At 27.8% G+C, this 23,466-nt stretch overlaps 1 protein-coding gene across 1 annotated transcript in view; it reads right to left on the bottom strand.

Annotated features, from left to right (window-relative positions):
* The window catches only part of LOC142317486 (uncharacterized), a 203,939-nt gene that overhangs the window by 15,954 nt on the left and 164,519 nt on the right, over positions 1-23,466 (bottom strand). The window contains exons 2-6 of the mRNA XM_075354051.1: positions 12,671-12,842; positions 11,662-11,761; positions 11,125-11,212; positions 10,324-10,530; positions 4,706-4,924 (exon numbers count right to left, since the gene is read on the bottom strand). Of these exons, the coding sequence (XP_075210166.1) occupies positions 4,706-4,924; positions 10,324-10,530; positions 11,125-11,212; positions 11,662-11,761; positions 12,671-12,842 (786 nt within the window). The remainder of the gene's footprint in view (positions 1-4,705; positions 4,925-10,323; positions 10,531-11,124; positions 11,213-11,661; positions 11,762-12,670; positions 12,843-23,466) is intronic.

Here is a 23,466-nt window from a genome sequence, read left to right as displayed (position 1 = left end):
TTCATCTATGCCGTTCATTGTTTCTTCTAAATCCTTTTTATTCTCGGCTAGAATTACTATATCATCAGCAAATCGTAGCATCTTTATCTTTTCACCTTGTACTGTTCCTCCGAATCTAAATTGTTCTTTAACATCATTAACTGCTAGTTCCATGTAAAGGTTAATAAGTAACGGAGATAGAGAACATCCTTGTCGGACTCCCTTTCTTATTATGGCTTCTTTCTTATGTTCTTCAATTGCTACTGTTGCTGTTTGGTTCCTGTACATGTTAGCAATTGTTCTTCTATCTCTGTATTTGAACCCTAATTTTTTTAAAATGCTGAACATTTTATTCCAGTCTACGTTATCGAATGCCTTTTCTAGGTCTATAAACGCCAAGTATGTTGGTTTGTTTTTCTTTAATCTTCCTTCTACTATTAATCTGAGGCCTAAAATTGCTTCCCTTGTCCCTATACTTTTCCTGAAACCAAATTGGTCTTCTCCTAACACTTCCTCCACTCTCCTCTCAATTCTTCTGTATAGAATTCTAGTTAAGATTTTTGATGCATGACTAGTTAAACTAATTGTTCTGTATTCTTCACATTTATCTGCCCCTGATTCAAAGACAATTAATAGCAAGAAATGTAAAATATAAGATCTTATATAAAGCAGAAGAAGTTTCTTCTACTTAAATATTTGAAAGTTAGGAATTCACAAAAACTTTTTCTGAGATCCAGCTGAACTGGTTTGTATATCAATGTTATTTTCAGATTAAAAGAATGATTAAATTATGAAACTACCATAATTATAAATGAATACCTGAAATGTATTTCTATTCTATCAGATAAATCTTTTTTCCTAACTTAAAAGCATATTTTAACATTTTTTTCAGTTCAATCTATATTCATGATTCAGCTGATATTACTTGAGAATATTGGAAAAACTAAGATACATTAAGGATATAATTAATTTTTGTTTAATTTTTATTTACAAAAACACAATTTGAAAAATACACAGCCATTATTATAAAAGTTGAAGAATTTAAAGAAAAATGAAATTAAAGATTTAATTATTTTTAATACAGTTTTAAAAAATTAAATACATGTGTTGCACTATTTGGTAAAATAATATATATATATATATATATATATATATATATATATATAAAATTAATTAACCAACTTAATACTTTAAGGGTAAGCCCTTTTAGGAAAATTTTCATAAATTTATTGAAAATAAAACTAATGTAAAATTTATTATACACTGTTTTATTATCTTCCCTAAAAAATGATACTATTAAAATAAATAAAAAAAATATATATATAATTCTAGTTCTAAAAGACAGATAAAAAACAAATAAAAATTAATTTTAATTTTCATAATTTTTATTATTTTATCAATGTTTTCAATCTGTGACCATAATTATTTTGATTATCAGGCCCACCTTTCAAATTTACAATTATTTCTTTAAAAAATTTGGTGTTATAAACAGGCAAAAAATTGCCAACTTTTTGCCTAGAATAGACAAATTTAATTTGTATACAATAGTAAAATATATTAGTTAATTAATTAGAGTGGTAGATACTGAAGGCTTGAACTGCAAAACAAAATTTGTTTAATAGTTTGATAACTATTGCATTTTCTGGTATGGTGGTCAAACTGAGATCTAATTCCATTTGTTGGATCATTTTATAATAAAGCACTTGATTTTGGGTAAAAATTGTAAACCTCTCTACGTGGAAATCTAAATAAATAATCTTATATTTTTACAAATTTGAATATGAATATTGCCTTGTAGAAAGTTTTACTATTGTAAGCATTCTCGGTTCATCTTCGCCAAAAGTTATTTCATTGTGAAATGAGTTTTTAAGGAATTTGTAAATTGTGAATTCAATGAAAGAAGAATTAATTTTATGAGTCAAAATAGATCCATGTGTTGTGTACACTACTTTTATATAATTCTTTTATTAATTTTAACACACCATCTTTGTTTATTAAATAAAAAAATTATTCAAGACCAGATTTTATTTTTGAGAATGGAGCCTGCATACTTAACTATAAATCACTGAGAAGAACTGTGATGATCTTTAAAAGATCTTCATAATCTTGGGGACTTTTTTTTTACCACATATCTCAGAGTTCCAACTGTATTGACTGTGGCCTTGAACCTGGGAGTAAATATGTTATTTTGATTCTTTTGTGATTTTTAACCAACTGCAGAATGAAGACATTAATAAATTCAAATTTTTCCATCATCTGCACCACTCAAAAATAAACTATATTTTTAAACTAGAATAAAACAATTTTTCTTTTAAAAAAAATATCAACTAACACTGAATATATAGCATTGTTCTTCTTTTAATTTATATTCAACAGCAAAACAAATTACTTAAATAGTTATAGTGGTAAATACTAAAGGCTTGGAATTACAAAATTAAATTTTTTTCACTACCTGTTATATTTTCTGTTATTATGGTCAAACTGAGATTTGAATCTATTAGTTGAATCATTTTTTAATAAAACATTTGACCTTGGGCAAAGATTATAAACATCTGAATGTGGAAATCTGAATGAATAATCTAATTTCTTTTACAAATTTGAAATATGAATATTGTTTCATTCTTAGTTTACTTCTGTGTTAATACTCAGTAAAAGGTTTGAATAATTTAACGCAATGAACTCCAAATAATTAAAGAACTGATTTATTTAAGCCATAATGTAGCTGTATACGGTATAGTTTATAGGTGATTTTTTTCTTAATTCCACAATATGATCTATTTTATGTGGATGGTTTCTCACCTTTCAGAAAATCCGTACTTTTAGTAATTTTTATAAATTATTTGAAATCTTTTACCAATTTTAAATAAATCACTCAGGAAATTTCCACTTTTAATTACAATACTTTACATCCATGCACTTTTAACACGTATAATCGCTACAAGCTTCAGAATGCAACATATCTTTCATTATCAAACATTTAGACAACTATTTTTTTTTCTAATTCCACAAAATAGATTAAAACCTTCATTTTTATTTCCTATCCATTACATGACTACAATCTAGTTTACAACACTTTTTTTATTATTAATTTCAGCCAAGAATACATATACCTCATCATTTACAACAAACATACAACTGTCATAACCTCTTACAGTGTCACTGCATCTTGATGGGTTGAATAAAAATTTTAATTATGAAAGAATCTTTAATACTTTAGTCTCCTTTTATTATCTAATTCCTCAATTACTAAGCAACATGTTCAAGAAGTAAATCTTTTTTCAAGTTGGATGACAAAAACTTTTCAAATTTTTACTTGTTTTTTGTGAATAATCAACAGAAATCAGTTAGGTGAAAAAGGAAAATTATATTGATTGCTTAAAAAAAAAAAAAATCATAAAAATAAAATAAGACTAATTGTTAAAACCTGTTATGACTTCCAACTATTAAATAAGTCTTTATTGATGTAGAAATTACTGCTGATGATATCTAGGAAATTGAATAAATCTTATATCCATGCATATGTATTAAAAATATAATTATGTAGCTTAGCATATTGCATCCTAGCAGCAAAATATAATTATTTTAAAATTAATTTTCTCATTTGCTGTTTTATTCATTAGCTACATTATTCAACACTTTTGCAAAGATTTTGGTTTCTTCAGAACATGTTTTTAATAAAAGAAAAAATATAATTAAAAGATTAAACTATAGAAATATTTGTTCAATAATACTGAGCTAATTAATTAATTTTTTTAATAAATGTGCATATTACCTTTGTACATAATATCATTATGATACAAAATATTATTTATTACCTGTTCTTAATTTATTATTTATTTAATATTTTAATTGAACATTAATTTATAATTACAACAGAGGCAGCATAAAATGTAATAATGTTCCCTCATTTCAAAGAGGTCTGCCTTATAAGTTCTGATTAATATCAATGAAAATGAAAGCGTAAATTTGTAGTAAGGTTTATGAGAACCAATAATAATTAATCATGCTATATAAACAGTAAAAATAAGATTCCAAACTTAACTTTTGAACAAAAACATATAAAAATAGCACTGAAGCTTAAATCCTTACATTTGTAGTACAGAAAACAAAAATTATAATGCTCAATTAGTACAAAAAGTACATCCCAACCCTGTACGGGAAGACACCCACCTTGTGATGCTTCTGGTTGCCACCCCCAACCACATTCTAGCCCTGATGGCGTTTAATGGGAAAGTGAAACAGTAAATATGAATTTCAGTCTTCATAATATATCATATAAAAATATCAAGTAAATTTTGTCTATCCAGATTTGATGGCTGATAAAAAAATAAATATCTACAGAAACCATCACATTGCTGGATTATAGTCTGCTTCACTTGCTTCTTGTAGTTATAGATTGTCTCCAGAGGTCAAAATAAACAAACTACAGAAAAGAAAAAAAAATACTCTAAAAAGACTTTTGTATGTGTTAATTATTTATTACACACAAAAAATGATTAATTAAAATATTAACACAGACAACTATTGTACAAGAATAAGTTCATACATAAACTGTCGGTACAATGTACATAAAAAATTTTTCTACTCATTTGGAACAAAATCATTGCTTTAAATAACAAAGCATAAACAGGTATTATTACTTTTTGGATGATATTCACACATGTTAGTCATTCTAAGTAACAGCAAAGAAAGGCTACAAAATAAAATTTAAGAGAAGATGACATACCTGTATCCTTGGAATTTAAAAAGGGCATCTTCAAGAAGTCCATCTAACTGACCAGTATTATGTGGTGATGGAACAAGCTGCAGAACAAGATTTCGGACTGATTCCAATAAACTGGGTGAACAAATTTCAGTCAGATGTAATTTTAAGAAAGGTAACATGTCCACAAGAATACTTTGTACCTCCCAGTCCAATTTTCGACAATTCTGTAACAAATTCACTCTAATCATATAGAAAGAAATTTTAGCAACAAATCTGAAAGTATATATATATATAATTTTTTTTTTTTGTTTTCTGATAGAATGTCATTAGATTTCTGGTCTTCCAATACAATTTTCCATCAGACATGTTTCTATAATCAATCAGTTCTTTACATTCTCTGAAATGTCCCCAATTTATAACAGAATTACTTTTACAGATAACACACATAGAAGATGCAAGGATTTTTATCCTGAAAAGATATATAATATACATATGTATACATGAGGTCTATTTAAAAGAAAACCAAACTTTTTCTAAAAAGGATTTTACTGAATATTTGGAGCATTTTCAATTTTTCTCCTTCCTATAGTCCATACTTTTCATTGTGTCTTCTTTTACATAGAAACAGTTCTGGAAAGCAGTTTTCAAAATATTTTTTCAAAATATTCAGCAAATTTTCTTTTATGGATTCTATTTTCTCAACTGTTATCATTTTAATGGCAATTTTAATTTTAAAAATAAAAAAGTAAGCAGGGGCTAGCTTGGGGAGGAAATACCTGAGTAAATTTTATACAAAACTTTCTATTTGCAGCAAAACAAACTAAAATTTACTTAATTACAAATATTACACTCAAGATCAGACAGTTAAACTAGGCAGGATTAAATCAGCTCCCAAAAAAAGTTCATAAAAGAGATAGATAGGTCTTCCAGGACATAAAAAAAGTCATGAGCGTTCAATGTTGCCACACAATCATTAAACAGAACACAAAATTTAAAAATTGAAAAAGCAAAGGATAAAAAAAGATTTCAAATTCTAATGAAAGAGCAGAATGATGAAAATGAAGAGATAGATAAGAATACAATTTTTAAAACTATGAAAAATCACATAAAAGAACTTAATAATTATGTAGAAAAATGTACTAATGGCCCACAAGTACTGAACTACTTGGATGGTTTTCAATTTACAGAAAAAAGGCTGATGTAAATTAAGCAGTACCAAGAGGTGACCTCTTGTGATGCGTTATATTTTAAAAGATGTTATAATCCCATTTATAGAAAAATATTTTATTTAAATGAACTACTGAATTACTTATAAAGGCAATGGAGAAAGTAATGATGAATATTATATACAACAGTGTTGTATATAATCAATGTTTTAATTTAAATGCCAAAATGAAAAATTCATAAAAAGACTTTACTAACAGAATATTAATGATTAACAGAAATAAAATACGTAGTAATATAAGCATTCTTAATTTATAAAATGAAGAAATATATCACTAATAAAACAAAACATTTCTTATTATAACTGCAATAATCTGAGTATTTTTATTAATCCAAGAGTCCACATTAATTAAGATTAACAAGACTATAATGTTATTTGAATAAATTTTGTTATAAAACAACAAATTTGGAAGATGTATGCTAATGGTAAAAGCAGGATTTTAACAGTTAAAAATAGGTCATCATGAGGCTCTTATTTATGCTTTAATTATTATTCACAGTATTATTTTCTTACAATGCAAATTCTGACATAAACGATTCTAAAATAATAATTCTGCCATAATCAAAAAATATAGAGTGAGCAACTTAAAACCAAACTGAGACAGCTTGAGTTATTTATGTGTCAACTTCAATGCTACTACTGTCACTGCTACTACTAGTAGCAGTCTACTCCAGTCTATTGTTGTCAGTTGTAAACTGTTCATGCTTTTGTGCAGTATAATTTTGTTCTTTCCAGCTTTGTTTTTCTAAAATGCCTTATTTGTTAAAGGAAAGGGTTGCCTGCTATAGTGAAAGGTTATGTGTGTTCTGGAGCCTTTCAAGAAATGTGTCAAATATTTATGGAAAAATTCCAAATTCCAGTTTTCCAGCTAAGAGTAGAATACATGAGTTGGTTAAAAAATGGCGTACAACAGTCGGTTTCAAACACAAAACAAAAATATATGATCTTCTTTTAGGACTCCAAAAGCCATAGCCAAAATTAAAAAAAGAATTTCCACTGGTAAAAAAAAATTATATGTACATTGTCATAAGGAATTGGTGTAAAATACACAATTTGCCATAAGATTCTTCACGATTTAAACTTTCAACCATATTGTCTAAGAACTTAAGAAAACAGATAAACAAAAAGTCTTGATTACTGTAACTGGCTTCTCAAAAACATTGCTGATGGGTAGGTAGACTCGATGGAGAATTTCATTTCACCTAAATGGGTGGTATGTATCGGATGACTGAAAATCCTCACCAGATGTTTGAGTAACCACTTCACAATGAGTAAATTGGGTGTTTGGTGCACTGTTTATGGTAATCGTATAGTTGGGCCAATATTCTTTGACTCATCAATACAGAAGTGTGTACAATTTTAAAAGAGTTCTACGTTCAGTTAACAAATCAAGAAAAGGAATAGTGAAGTAATCTGCTTTTTCAAATGAGATGAAGTAACATATCACACATCAAATGATTCACTAGTATACATTCGTGCTACTTTTACACAGAACAATCTGTCAATAGAGAACAGTGGCCTCTGCGTTCTCCAGATTTGTCTAGTTGATATTTTTCTCTTGGGGACTACTTGAAGCATAGAGTTTATAAATCAAATCTCCACACTATCAAAGAGATGCAGGTGAACATTCAACATAAAATCAATAGCACTGACAAAAACATTTTGTATCAAGAAATCCTCAATATGATCCATTAGCAAAAAAAAAATCAACAAAAATGCATCAATGTACAGGGCACTTATTTTGAAGATCATTTGTAAAAATATGATAAATAAGTAAACTTTTCCTAAACTAAATACAAATTTTTATTTAATTTCATTTTCATTTCATTTATAAAATGTTACACATCGCAACTGTGTTAAGTTTGTAGTGGTCCAATTTTAATTTGCTTGCCCAGTATAACTCCAAAGTGAAGTGAAAATATGCACTACGATTTGTGTCTTAAAACAATTTTTCTTTGATATTCTTTGAGATTTTTAAGTATAATATTAAAGTCATTATACAGCTGGTATTCAAGTGTTATCTGTATAATTAACTCAAGTTAATAATTAATTATATATAATTGATTTTTTATTTATCAGTTAATTAATTAAATTAAATTGTTTGATTTAAATGAATGTAAGCTGGAGAAGTTTATTAGATCAAACATTTTCTTAATCTAACAATTAATTTTCTTAATTTATTAACAGGTTCAAATTTAAAAATAAGAGGGTCAGTCGAATATAAACTGGAGTTTGTCTTCACAGCTTGCATACAACATGAGTGGGCTGGCGCGGCAGAGTGATATTAATGATAAAGATGTGGGAATGGTGATGATACTTCAGCTGGCTCAGCATTTGTGTCTATGGTCAGTAGTGTCATAAAAGAACAAGAGGTTTTATCATCAATTGTACAACAAATTATCGTGATGTTTCTCACAAATGAGGGCACCATTAAAAGGTCTTTGTGAGGTGGGTTCCAAGAATTTTGACAAAGCAGAAACAGGCCCAATAAGCAAATTTCCAATAGGAAATTTGCCAAAGTCTCCAGAACCAATTTTGACAAGAAGCAAATAAGTTTTTGCGTTGAACAGTAATGTGTGATGAGGCATAGATACATCACTACATTCTTGAGTTGGAATTGGTGAGTAAAGAGTGGCATAAGAATGGAGAGTCTCACCCTGTAATAGTAAAAATGCCTTCATCAGCTGGAAAACTCTTCGCAACCTGGCTGAAAAGGCATACTGTTGGTCTATCTTTCCATGAACATCACACTGAGAATGCTGTGTACCATTTCAGCTCTTGGACAAAGTGAAAGCTGCCTATAGAAACAAAAGGCACTGTCAGCTAATCAGAGATGTAATTTTTCTCCATGACAATATAAGGTATCACACAGCTGTTAGCACTCTGGATAAAATTTACTGGAAAACCTTAAACCTCATAAAGTCTAGATTTATCCCCTTCAATTTCGTTTTTTGGGCCACTGAAGAAGCCCAAAAAACACGCACATCAATTGCAGACTGACACTGAACTCCTAGGGATTGACACATGCTCAAACATTTTATGAAAAAGATATCCACAAGCTCCCCACACATTCAGAAAAATATGTAGAACTTCAGGAAGACTACATTAGAAAAGCAATAAATATGTTTTGTATTTTTATTATGTATTAATAAATGTTTAAAGTTCTGTGCTTGTAAAATTTCTGTTTCATCAGAAGCTCTGTATTTTTTAAGTCTTGTTTTAAATTCAATTGCATAGGCATATTAAAGAAAAATGAATTAAATAATTTGATAACCTGCTTTGGATTGGTAACAATAATGTTTTAATGTTTAACTGAAAGTATGTGTCCGTCTTATTAGAAACAGAACCGAGATTTAACAACTTTCTAAGCAGTTTTTGTTTTATTACTGGATTTTGGAATCAGTTCAATTTTTATAAAGAATATTCAGTTTTCGCACTTATTTTTGCAAATTTTATTTTAAAAAAGAGGGTCATAAGAAATATACTCAAAAGGGATTTAATTGCTTTCACAGGACAATACTCCTTTAGCACATTATCTGTGTGTTACAATGAAATAAATCTCCTAATCTTTGTGAAATCACAAAGATTAATGTAAAAGTCATAAAGATTAATCACAAAGATAAGTAATGTTCATTTACATTTCATATATATATATTTTTTAAATGTAAATGTTTATAAAATTTTCTCTTACATAAAGTAAAAAAAATACAAGGAGGTAGGAGATGTATTTATTGACATCTTTATGATATTGGAGGATTACAACATTAAGATAATAGCTTAAGGAAATTTTAATATAGATAAAAATACAATCATATTTACAGAATTTCTTAATATTCTAAGTATGTTCATCCTTTTTTGAAATTTTTCAGTGAAAAATTTCAATTAAATTAAAATTTCTTTCAGATGAAATATAATTGGAAATTATGTTAAGACAGAGTGCAGAGAGTGTGAAGAACTCACGTTATTGAATAAAAACATTCTGTTTAGTTATAATATTATTATAACTAATAATAATATATATTCATTATAGAATTCTAGGCTCTATGAGTATTTTATTACGGTAATGTAAGTGAATATCAAGATCTATTTCATAACAATAAAAGCAAATAGTATATTTTATGTTACAAGGCATTTTTAAGGTGATAAGTGAAATGTACTTCATGAATTAAACAAATTTCAATAATTAACAATTTTAACTGCTTAATATATATGTTTTTAATTTTTAAAAGTGCTTCTAAAATTTCAGGAAGATTTATTAAAGATGATGAGGGACAATTCAAAAACTATTACTACATAATAGGAAAATCCCCCAACTAAGGAAAAAAAAATTTAAATAATAGTAAAAAAAATATTTCTTTTGTACATATTCTTTTCTAATTATTTCCTAAACAAAGACAAAAATGATTATTCTCACCGTGACATAGTCATATATCTTGGTTGACCACAACTAGATGATGGTAATGATTGATCTTTACAAACATTACCAGAGGAAGCAGTACCAACTGCAGTACTGCCAAAACTAACTCCACTTCCTAAATTGCCACCAACAGATGTCAATGAAGTTGTCTTCTCGATTAATGTACCTGGATCATTGTCTTCATCTGATCTTCCACCATCGTCACTAAAAAAATTTCAAATAAGAAATAAAAAATTGTCTGACCCACACAAAATGTTCAGTCTGTCATTAAATTTATATAAAATGTTTAACTCTATAATCTAATCAATTATATTGCTTTCAACAAAAGTTGGTATCAGTTACCACAATGGCACATAATAAAAAAATTATATATATACTAAATAAATCTAGAAAATAACAAGCTTTAGAAAAGTCATGAATCATTCTTATGATTGTACTGATGAACTAAATTTAAACGGTGTTAAATCTTTAGAGCTAGGATGGACTGTATTGATTGTGGAGTGAAATCAAACGAAACCATATTCTTCTAGGACAGTTGAATTTATTTTGTACAATACTAAATAACACTAGTCACATTAGACCAAGAAATACATGACTGCGCCAGATGGGATTCTTTACTCGAATGAATGTATAAAACTGACTCACAGGCCAGCTCTAATAGAAACTAGAGCGGAGGACTAGTTGGCTCAAACTAGGAACAGAACAAACAGAGAGCATCATTTTTCATTACATATGAAGTAAATGTTTATGTTATAAAAATTAAAATAATATTTATAAAAACACATTTTATAATTTTACCTAGAATAATCAGGTGAGCCTCTCCAAGTGGTGGATGTGGCTGATAACTCCTGATATCCATAACTGGAAGCACCATATCCTGCAACAGCTTAATAGATAAATTTAAACTTATAATTTTTACACCAGAATAATAACAATAATAATAAAATATTTTTTGAAAGGTGGTGTTTTATATATATATATATATATATATATATATATTAACTTAGTAAATCAATTTTTTCTTTATTGTTGTCCATATGTTCCTCTGTATTAACTGGATTGAAGAAAATTAAAATTTAGCTACCCACCACCACAGATTTATTCTTTTATTTTATTTAATATATGAATACAGTATATAACATAAATAATTCATAAGAACAAAAATGACAAGAACACTAACCAATATATCATAAATCAAAAATTACAAATGTTAACTGAAAATATCACAAATTTTTACAACTACTGTACATGCTGGAATTCCAACAAAGCAATTTCTAACAATGGCAAAGATAATCACAATTTTTTTTAAAATATAAAATCTAAAAAAAAAATCACCTTGCTGCTGTTGTGAATGTGTATCTGTATTAATACACGACATCGGGTCATCTTTCTTCATCCATTCCTCAAGCTCTTGAGTTTTTGCACACAACTTAGTCTAAGCAATAAAAATCACAGAAGTTAGTTACACATCAGAAATCAATGTTAAAAACAAAAGGTCATCCAAGAAAGTATCATTAGAATGCAATTAAAACAAGATTAATATCACTGAAAATTATACAAACAGATTTATTCATATCAATGAAAAAAAATATGTATATAAAAAAATTAAATTTGTACTCTTCAAACAGTTTTTTTAAGAGTTCTATCTTCAGAAAAAATTAAAAAAAGAAGACTAAGAGGTTCAGGATTCCTGACCTTTAATAAAAGTCCCTAAGCTGTCTAGCTTCCTAGAATTAAAAACAAAATACAGATGTACAAACTTTTATCTTTAAAAATATGGTGTCTATCTTAAACAAAAAATAAAAATCATATGTCAGAGGCTAACTCCCTGCCTCCCAACAGCTTTTCTCCCCTTAGTCTCTTTATAAATTCTATCAGAAAAATTATAACTATCAGAAAAAAAAATTAAAAGAACATTGTGAACTTGGTTCAAATCTCATTGCCTTGCTTTTCAAACTAAATTCTATCTTCAATATTCAGTAATTGAAATATTATGCTGTCCATAGATTCAGTTCCCTTACCCTTGAAGAGCTTCAACCTTAAATAACCATAATTTAAATACTGTAATGGTTAAACAGTTCTTTTCCAAAAAAATGTTCTGAATGTTTTCTTGTGAAAAATTGTTATGGAAATATTTTTAATTTACTACATGTAAATTCTGCGACTAAGTATTTGCAAAATAATTTAGTTTGGTTTATCTATAAATTTTGCCACATTATGCAGATCTACCTTCAAAAATTTGTTCAAATGTTTTGAATAAATCCTCATAACTTCACTGCATGCATATATGCAACATTTGTACACCACATATGTACCTACTTTATAAGATAGAGATAATATTTACCACATTGTTTTTATTATGTTTGGCTGCAATAGGAGGAATAGGCTGCTGAACTTGTCTTGATTGCTGAGGTTGCTGCCGCTGTTGTTGTGGTGGCTGCTGCTGCTGCTGCTGTGGCTGTGACTGTATGGCACCTGCCACAGGTTGATATAAATTCTGCAGATTAACTTCGCTTCTAAATAAACAGAAAAACATGTTTATTACCATTAACACAAATTAAAAATTAATTATAAAATAGAAATTTATAAAACCCATAGTAAAAATTTAAACTAGAGGTATAGTCAGGTTGAGTAATAGTGTTTGGGGAGATACTCATAAATTACATTACCATAAAATTATAGTTTTTAGATCCAACATGATATTTTAAGAGCCCTCTCTACAGTTCTTACTTAAAATCTACTTTGAGAATAAAATTTAAAAAGAAAAAAATAGGGAGCCAAAAATCCACAAAAATTTAAGATTTCCACCATTTTTTTTATTTTTATTATGATCTAATTTTTCATGTAAATTTATAACATAAATTTTAATTTCTAAATGAACATTTGAAACTATAAGATTATTTTACGATTATCACACCTTTTCATTCAAAAGTATCAAATTTTAAATATCAAAGATATTAAAAAGAGAGAACTTAAATATTTTAATATTAAAATTCAGTTTTTCAGAGCATACTCAAGATTATAAATCCAAAATAAAAATTAAATATGTTACCTAATTTTTGCATATGAAAATCAAACAAAGGAAAGAATTATTAAATAAAATTTTTTTTACTGGAAAATGTAGCTATGTAGCTACATTTTACTAATTTAGTTAGACATAACAAATTTCCTATACAATTGTGTAAACATTTTGTTTTATTAATTTTTAAGAATAAAATTGGAATAATTTACAAATTTCTACCAAAGAGTTTATGTGGGAATATTTAGAGCACCTGCATGTTATTTTATTAACATTTTTATAAACCCTCTCCCTCCCTCTTTTTGCTTAATTAAATATACAAAGTTCCTATGAAGAAAGAAAAACTTAAAAATACAATAAAACATGAATTACCATCCAATTTTGTAATCTTAATAAAATAAACAGCCCACAAATACCCAGAAAATATTTTTTCAAATTAGACAATAAATAAATCATGTCAAACATATTATATTAAAGAAAAATAAATAAAAGAAAAGGAATCTTCCTAAAAACATATTTCTGATGAAAAAACCACAACTGCCTAAACATGAATAAAAATAAATAGCCATATACATTATTAAGTCACAAACTTGTCATCGCAAATCACTTGTTTAACAACTAATTTTTGAAATTGAAGCTCTGACGTTCAAATCCAAGTAAAAATTGGTAACTTTTATTAGATTTGAATATTAGACAGTGGATATTGGTGGTTGGGATTCAATTCTCAGACCTATGCGACCTGAGACAGCACAAGACTATACATTGCATTACATATACTATACATTAAATATATATTACATTTACATGTAATATATCATCCTCATATCACTGGGGCATGGGTAGGGGATTGCTTACTGTTCACTGGTTGAACAGACTGTAACATATATATTAGGAATATAATAATAATAAAAATAATATTATATTAAATCAGGTGAAATTTAAGCAATATAGATATTTTTAAATAGCATTATAAGTAATAAGTTTTATAATCAAAATTATAGGACCCATTTTTTTTATAAAATTCTCTAATGGAAAAATTTCCTTCTGAGAAATTTTAAGAAAGGATATCTTTAAACATTTTTAAGCAAGCTTTTTTCAATTGAGCCCAATGGTTTAGACAAGGACCTGAAAACTGATGCAGTTCTGAAGGATGGCCCACCTAATTGCACATACAAAATTTAAATGGAATAATTTCTGGTTTTTATTAGTAACACACGCATGCACATGTGTGCATACACACAGTGCGTTTGGAAAGTCACTCCTTTAGAGTTATTGGTGCATTCTGTTCTTTCAGCATTAGTTTGGTTGCCCAGTGGGTTCGTTGGACATTGCTCAGTAATAAACCAAAACGTCAGTTGAGTTGTAATTGAGAACATGCTTCATTTCATTTATCAGAATCAATAATTGTGAGAGACATAATGGTTCTTTTGGTAGAGGGACACATTTTTCTCGTTTACACATCTTTCATAAAGTTAATACATATACTGATTTAGTGAAACAATTTTCTGAAAGTTTCCGTATACTTCTGTTCCTCACCATAATGCACTTCGAACTCTTTATCAAAAAGTTTTGAGCAACAGGCTTTGTTGAAGACCCTCTAAACTTAATGAACATAAGCTGCTTGATATTTCAGTTGCTATGGCCAAAATTTCATGAAAGTCAATGCGTAAGTTAGCACAGCAGCAAGATATTAGATTTCCTATCACACATAAAACTGTAAGAAAAGAATTGAAAATTTTCCCTTACAAAGTAATGTGTGTTCAACAACTGAAACCTACAGATCATGCCAAAAGACTAAATTATTGTCAATAATTTAAACATTTTATTTGATCAAAATCCCGTACGTATCCTTGACATTATGTTTTTTTACAGATGAAGGATGGTTTCATCTGGGAGGGTATATTAATTCACAAACTATACAATTGTGGTCAATGAACACGAACAATCTTTACAAGTGAAAACTGGAGTCTGAATCAGTGTGAATAGAATACGCATTGTGAGTCCAATCTTTTTTGAACATGGAGTAATAGTGATTATTATTGTGCAGTTATCAGAAGGGAAAATCAATTATGATTGGTTTAAACAAGATGATGCCACATTGCACACAGCTAAGAGATCAATGACTTTTTTATGAGAAGCTTGTAGTCTGCACAATCATCTAATCTGACTCCCCGAGATTTCTTTTTACGGGAGACAGCGAAACAAGCAGTGTATATAACAGACCATGCATGACTGACGAAATAAAAACTGCAAAAAGGGCATACATACAAGACATTCCAGTACAACAGCTGGTTAAAGAGTTTGAAAACAGAACGAAATGTTTGCAGAGTTGTATTGATGTTGGGAGATAATTTTCAATACTTTTTATAAACTATTCAAGTTATTTTAATATTCGACTAAAAAATAATGAAATAAGCATACAAAATAATAATTAAGTAAGTTTTGTCACTACAATTCTATAATTCCAGTACACAGCAACTTTCTGAACACACACACATACACATACACACACACACATGACTATATCATAATTTGTACACTTTGAAATTTAGAGTTTTTATTTAAGAAATTAAAAATACATAGTGAAAAATACATAAAAATTTCTCTACTAGAATTTCCATAATTTTATTAATCTTTTAAACCGATTTTTTTCAAATTATTTTTGTTAACATTTTAGATCATAAATACAATAGTTTTTAATATAATTATGTAGTATTAGGAAAAGGTTGAGTAAATTTCATTTTTTCATCCTTCTTATATGTCTGTCTTTATGTCGTCCTTCTTATGTTAGGTTATGTCTACAGCTGCACTGTGAACTTAACATGATCCATACTGATGGCTCCCACCAGGTTGGTCTAGTGGTGAATGGGTCTACAAAAATCAGCTGATTTTGAAGTCAAGAGTTCTAACACTCAAATCCTAGTAAAGGCAGTTACTTTTATATGGATTTGAATACCAGATCGTGGATACCGGTGTTCTTTGGTAGTTGGGTTTCAATTAATCACACATCTCAGAAATGGTTGACCAGAGACTGTACAAGACTACACTTCACTTACACTACATCCTACATCCTATGAAGTAGAACCTGGTGGTAATTCCTGGAGGCTAAACAGGAAAAAGGAAAGAAGGCTGATAGCTAAACAAAATTCAACTCGGAGAAGTGGCACATATTGAATAAAACAACAAATATACATATATACATTTTTATAATGCTCAAGAAACATTCCAAACTACATTTTGAGGATTTTTAAATTTATCTTTTCAGATCTGTTCACACACAACTTAACACATCTCGATGTTCAATAAAATAATACCAAATGTTCTGTCATAAAAATTGTTCACTAAATTTATGGCATCACTTATGAAACAATCTTTATAATATGTGTATGATAAAACCACTACAACTAAAGAACACAGCAAGTCATACCAAGAGCTGAACTCATACTTAAGAAAATTTCATCACATTGAATTACTCATTACTTGAATCATATCTGGCTTGACATGAGATGACATCATTTGACTATTATGTATCAAATATAGGTCTACAGTATGGATCACAATATAAATCAGATGTGAATAAGTAAACATACAAACATACTAACTTATTTGTATTGTTTGTTCCAAAAATGATGGAACAAATAAATGTAAGGGGTTGTAACTTAAGAATGTTATGTGGTGGGTTGTTTCGGAATACATATTCAGATTCAGCATATAAAATACTATGTAGAACATCTACTCCCTTTAAAGACCAAATTTTATACTGACCAGTGATAATCGATGGATGAGGCCTTGATGAAAATCCATCAAAAAGAAAATGAACACTAAATATTTTTTTTTAAATTTCACAAAAAATATATAAATAAAAATAATAAAGGATTAATTTTATAATCAAAGACAGAATTAAAAAATAATCATATACAAATAATCAAAAAATAAATTATCTACCAAAATACAAAACAAAAAAAAAATATTTATACAATTATCATAAAAAGAAATTGATGAATCAGAAAAAAATCAACCTAACACAAAAATAAATTAAAATTATATAAATAAAAATAATATTTCTAGAATAAAATACAGAAAAAAAGGAAATCCACATAAGCACACTAAAGAAACAAAAAATATTACCTTGGATAAGAAGACTACTTAGCCATACCACCTATAAAATAAATATCTTGATTACCAAAAACACACAGAAAAGTAATATGTTAACCTTTTTTTTTTAAATATGTAAATATGTTTTCAAAGAAACATATTTTGTTTTCTTTTTCTTTTAGTTACAATGGATTTTCATCAAGTAAGGGCTTCATCCATCAATTATTTGATAAAAATATTTGCAGTTGCCTATGTTATTTCAAATTAATTTTGCAATCAAATATTACTACAAATAACATTTATTTATTTAATGGATGTAGTGTTTAGTGAACATGAAATTCAACTTTTAGTGAAAGGTTTTAGTTATAACTTAGTCAGACAAATATAAGAATATATAAATTTTAAGCTTAGAATATGAACTTATTTTGAAATTAAAGTTAATAAGGATATTTTGTTTCAAGAAATAATTAACAAAAAACAATGTTTTTCTACAAAAATTAAAAATTGTAAAAATGATAATTATAATGTTTACCAAAGAGTAAACATTAGATTACCAAAGAGCAGAAACTTAGATTTAATCAATTCAATAAAAAAAATAAGGCATTGGAGAATGATAATAGTTTTTACATATGCAGATAAAAGGAAAAACCTCTACTTCATTGCTTTGGAAAAATCTCAAAAACTCTGAATTTTTGATCCTAACAAATATGATATTAAGGTGAATCTTACAATTAAATTTCAAACAGTTTCAAAGAATTATTAAGAATTGTTCTATTTTCAGGGAAAGTGATGGTTTCACATTAACAGTAATGAATTCACAGCTATCCAAATTGTATTCTCTTATTAAATTACAAAAAGAAAATCACTCAATTAGACCAGTAGTTTCATATGTTAATGTTCCTGCTGATAAATTTTCTAGGAAGATTATTAATATTATCCAATATCATTGTAAATTTCAAACAAAATTTAATATTAAAAACTCAGCTGTGCTAGTTGAAAATATTAAGGATTTATATATTCCAGAAATCCTACTCTACTTTCATTTAATGTAAAAGATTTATTTCCTAGTATTCCACCACAAGAGGTTATCAATATTGTTAACAAGTTTCTGATTATCCAGAAAACTAATAAAATTACTAGAATTAAGATATTTGCGTTGAACATTTGTTTTAATCAAAATTATTTTAATAATAAGATTTACACTCTAAAGAGGGTCTAATTAATATTGGTAACCAACTTAACCATTAGGTGCTGAAATTTTTATAAATGACTTTATAACAAAATTTATGCTCATCCTTTCTTTAAATAGTTCAAATTTAGGTATAGATACATGGATGATATTTTTGGTTGGTTTACGGGTAGCTTGAAACAACTAGGAATATTCTTGAATTTTATTAACAAATAACACAAAAGTATATATTTTACTTTGGAAGTGGAACAAAATAATTCTATCGTCTTTTTAGATTAAAATATTACTAAAATTAATAACAAATTGGATTTTATCATACATCACAAACCCTCACATACTGATACTGTCACTCACAGTACATCATTATCTGTCTGCATGTAAATTAAATGCTTTTAACAATTACATTTATAGATTATTAGATATTCCAATATCAGATGATAATTTTGAGAACGAACTTAATATTATTATGAATATCTGTAAATAATGATTACCAAGTAAGTTTAATTAATCAAGTACTTCAGAATTTTATATGTAAATCTGAAAGTTTATTTGTTTGTATGTTCTTGCATCACATGAAAACCAACTGATTGATTGCTTCCAAATTTGCAGGATACATTCATGTTATCCCAGGGAAGGTTTTAAGCCACAGACTGAAGCTCTAGTCTCCTTGGGAGGTGAAATTGTCAATTAAAGATATTCATTAAAGAAGAAAAAAATTAAATTATACAAAACTACAGTTACTAGTTTTTCCTTCTTTAAGCAATTCATTCCAACAAAAGTAAACAAAATTTCAAAACAAAAGAAATTTCACACATTCATTATATAATATACGTTTACTTATTAATAAAAAATTCTAACTTACTTTTAAATGATCAATTAGACTGTAATAGTTCATCATTATTAAACTTATAAATGTGAGATGGGCTTCGTATCTTATCGTCAATATTGCCCTCCTCTTTTTCTGACTTGACCAATAAGTTTATACATTATTGATAGATGTGTAAACTTCCTATTGCTGCTCTTTATCTTTGTGTATTTTATCTCTTTTGGTTTTATACATTTACTTTTTTCTTTGTATCATATTTTTAAGCTTTTGTATTCTGTCTGTAACATCTGAAGAAGTTACTGTGTACTGAAACAGCTGTCACTTTCTGATTCTCAATTTGTTCACAATCTTATTTAGATATGGATCAATGGTTCAAATGAGAGATTGTTGAAATGAAAGGCAGACAACAATAAAAAAAAATCTAATGTTTTCAAAAATATTAGAAGTGCAGATAAACAGTTTCTTCACAAAAAAATTATGCATCTTATTTACAAATAGGATCTTCCATTCAGAATAAAGATGGTGAACACAGACAACAGTGTGTTCTTGATTGCAAAGTGTTATCAAATGAATCTATGACACCATCACAATTGAGACACTATCTTGAAACAAAACATAACAATAGTTAATAAAGCAATAGAATATATTCAAAACAAAAAAAATGTAACTTCATGGTTTTCACAGAAATGTTGACTTTGTGTGTGGAATAAAATTCTTGTCTCTTACAAAGTCGCCCTTTTGACTGCCAGAAATAAGCAACCCCATACAAGGGGCAAGATTTAATTTTGCATGCAACAAAAGCAATAGCAAAGAGTTTTTATTGAAAAACATGCCAACAAGCATTTGTAATATAGTTATCTGCAAATACAATAAATAGAAGAATCAATGAGATGGCCCAAAATGTGAAAAATATTTTGCTAGAATGGTCTAATAGTGAATATTTTGTGTTACAGTTGGATGAAGTCATGATATTTTGAATAATGCTAATATGGTAGCTTTTGTACAAAACTAATACAAAAATAAATTTGTGAAGACTTGTTTAGTGAATTTGTGTTTCCTAATACACCTCTTTTCAATGTTGTCAATGACTTCATAACTATAAAGTTCCAGGAAAAATATGTAGGTATACACAAACATAGTGCTAGGGCATTGTCAGGAATATCCAGAAAGTGGCACCTCTTGAGAAATGGCCAAATTGTTGTGAACATTGCAAAGTACTATGTGCTCTACAAAATGAAAACTGTTCTCGACAAGGTAGTAAAAATTGCCAATTTTATTAAGGCCCATCTTCTTAAAAGCCGGTTGTTGTCTGCTCTTTGTAATGAAATAGGAAGTGATCATGAACACTTTTTAAAGCATTCAGAAATGCACTGGCTGTCTTGGGGTAAATTGTTTTGAGTTTTGTGATGAAATAAGGTTGATTCTAATAAATTCTAAATTTGAATTAACACAATTTAAATGATTTCACAACATTGCTTTTATCTCTTGCTTATTTAACATTGTTTAACATCTTAAATACTCATAACTCAAGCCTTCAAGGTACAACTGTCACTGTGTTTTTAGTGCAAAATGAGATAGAAGCAACAAACAAGAAGTTAAATCTGTAGTAACCATTTGAAGAAAGGAAAATATGTTTCCTTTCATACCTTGAGGTAGTGATTTCATTGAACAACCCCTTTCCAGTGATGTTGCTGAGAGTATGATTTAATATATGAGGTCACTGGCGTCTCAACTACATCTGTACTTTCTGATTTGTCCTGAGAAAAAATGATTGGATGTTTCTAGACTTGGAATAAGAACTTCCTTTCGTAAAAAGACATAAGGACAATTAGAACATTCAAAATAATATTATCAAGCAAACACCCAAAGCAATACCATACACGATCTTCAGGTTATATCTTAATCCAACATATATACATCACTGCAATTATATCCAGCTGCTGTCAAAGAACCACAATTCTCTGCTTTGCTACAGGACTAGATCCAAAGACACCAGCAGAAAGTAAGTTTTTTAAATGAAAAATCCTAAGAATGATTTATCTAATGAAGAAGTAAATAAATAAAGATCCATAATCTAATTAAAATCTCATCATACCTTATATAACACATATTGTTTAATTATGTCCAATCTACACCCTAACTTCTGTTATAAAAAATGTAAGAAATCTAAAAATTTGTAAGTATCTCAAAAATTTGAGTTCTTTTAAATATTTAATTCATGTCTCACATGTGTTCACTGAAATAATAAATATTTTACACTATCAATACATAATAATACATTACACATCACGTAACAATTATTTAAAATATACATATAAACATGTGAAATACTGTTGAGAATTATATATGAAGATACTAAATATAAAAAAAAATTACTACAAAATAAATCACAATTCATAAGGTATTGGCAAAATTATTTGAGAATATATTTATGTGTATGTTGAACAAAGATGGAGAAAACACTATTTTTTCAATTTAAAAAAAAAGTATTATTTAAATAATCTTCCACAATTAATATTGTTTCTGCCAAAGAAATCTTTTAATTCCATTTTAAATAAATTGATGAGATGATTTTTCAAAATGGTTCAGGAATTTATTAAAAATTGTAATTAAAACATAATAAAGCTTTTCCTCATAAGCCAAAATATTACACTGAGAAAAAAAAACAGTTCTGTTACCTTGTTAATCTATATTTTTATTTACATTATTTAATACATTTTCTAAAAATCTGGGAAACAGCCGAGTCATAAACAATTTTTTTCTAAAATCGTAGTGAAAGTCTGTAAATGTTTTGTGTAGTTTGTGCTTTTAAATAAAATGTAAGGGCTCTTTACACCCTTACGTATGACGATCCTGATGGTGATACTAATCTCTTTTTTAAGAATGTGACGATGGCTAATGTTCTTAGCAGTCGATGCCCGTAAAACAGAAAAACAACAACAAACAACAATAATAATAATAATAATAATCTGAAGTTAGATCAATAAATTCTTGTTTAGTTTTATATCAGATTTATATCTTCGTTCTTTTGGAAGATCAGCTCTTGCTATTAACTCAATAATTAACAACAAATAATCTTATTTTGTTGAAATTGTTATCTTAGGGAAGTATTTAAGTTTTTCACCATAACCTCTCGGATACAAAACTCCAGTTGGTCTGGAGTAGGCGTTACGTGTTACATAGATAACCTTTAAGATATGATTAAAAAGAACATAAAGTCTATTTTATAATAGCATTATTTTATTTGTTATGGAAGGGCTCGTACAGAATATACGCATATCCATGTTCAAGTTCAGCTATTTTCATGCTTTTTTTTTCATATAAAGCCAGCTATTTTTACAGGATTTGAATACTAGATCGTGGATACCGGTGTTCTTTGGTGGTTGGGTTTCAGTTAACCACACATCTCAGGTATGGTCGAACTGAGAATGTACAAGACTACACTCATACATATCATCCTCATTCATCCTCTGAAGTATTATCTAAACGATAGTTACCGGAGGCTAAACAGGAAAAAGAAAGAAGGAAGCATATGGTACATGATACACAAAGGCCTCTTCGCTGATGCAAAAGCATAACTCCTGTCTATATATGCTAATCCGTTGTCTTATGTGGTGCTGCTAATACATTTATACATTTATGAAAGAAAATTGTTCATTAAAAGTTGCAAATTTACTTATTTATATTATTAGGGTAGCAAATAATAACGAAAAAGATAAATAATATTATTATTTATACTTGAAAAAATGTATTTCTTTTGTAAAATTTGTTATAAATTAAAATTAAACCGTATATACATAATACATGTTTATAAATAATAAATATATAGTTTATAAGAAAATATTATAAATACTATTTCCTATTATCACCGAAACTATATTTAGTATCCAGAAATTCTTTTCGTGCAGCCAAATTCTATACTTGCAAAGAATTTGTTTACTTTTATATGCTAAAAGGAAACTGGCATCGTTGTCCTCCTTTTCCGACACTACTACACGATTAAAAAAAATT

This window comes from Lycorma delicatula, chromosome 1, assembly GCF_047948215.1.
Source record: "Lycorma delicatula isolate Av1 chromosome 1, ASM4794821v1, whole genome shotgun sequence".
In the NCBI taxonomy this organism is placed as follows: Eukaryota; Metazoa; Arthropoda; class Insecta; order Hemiptera; family Fulgoridae; genus Lycorma; species Lycorma delicatula.
The sequence above is the reverse complement of the archived record's forward strand: the minus strand, read 5'-3'. Positions and strand labels throughout refer to the sequence as shown.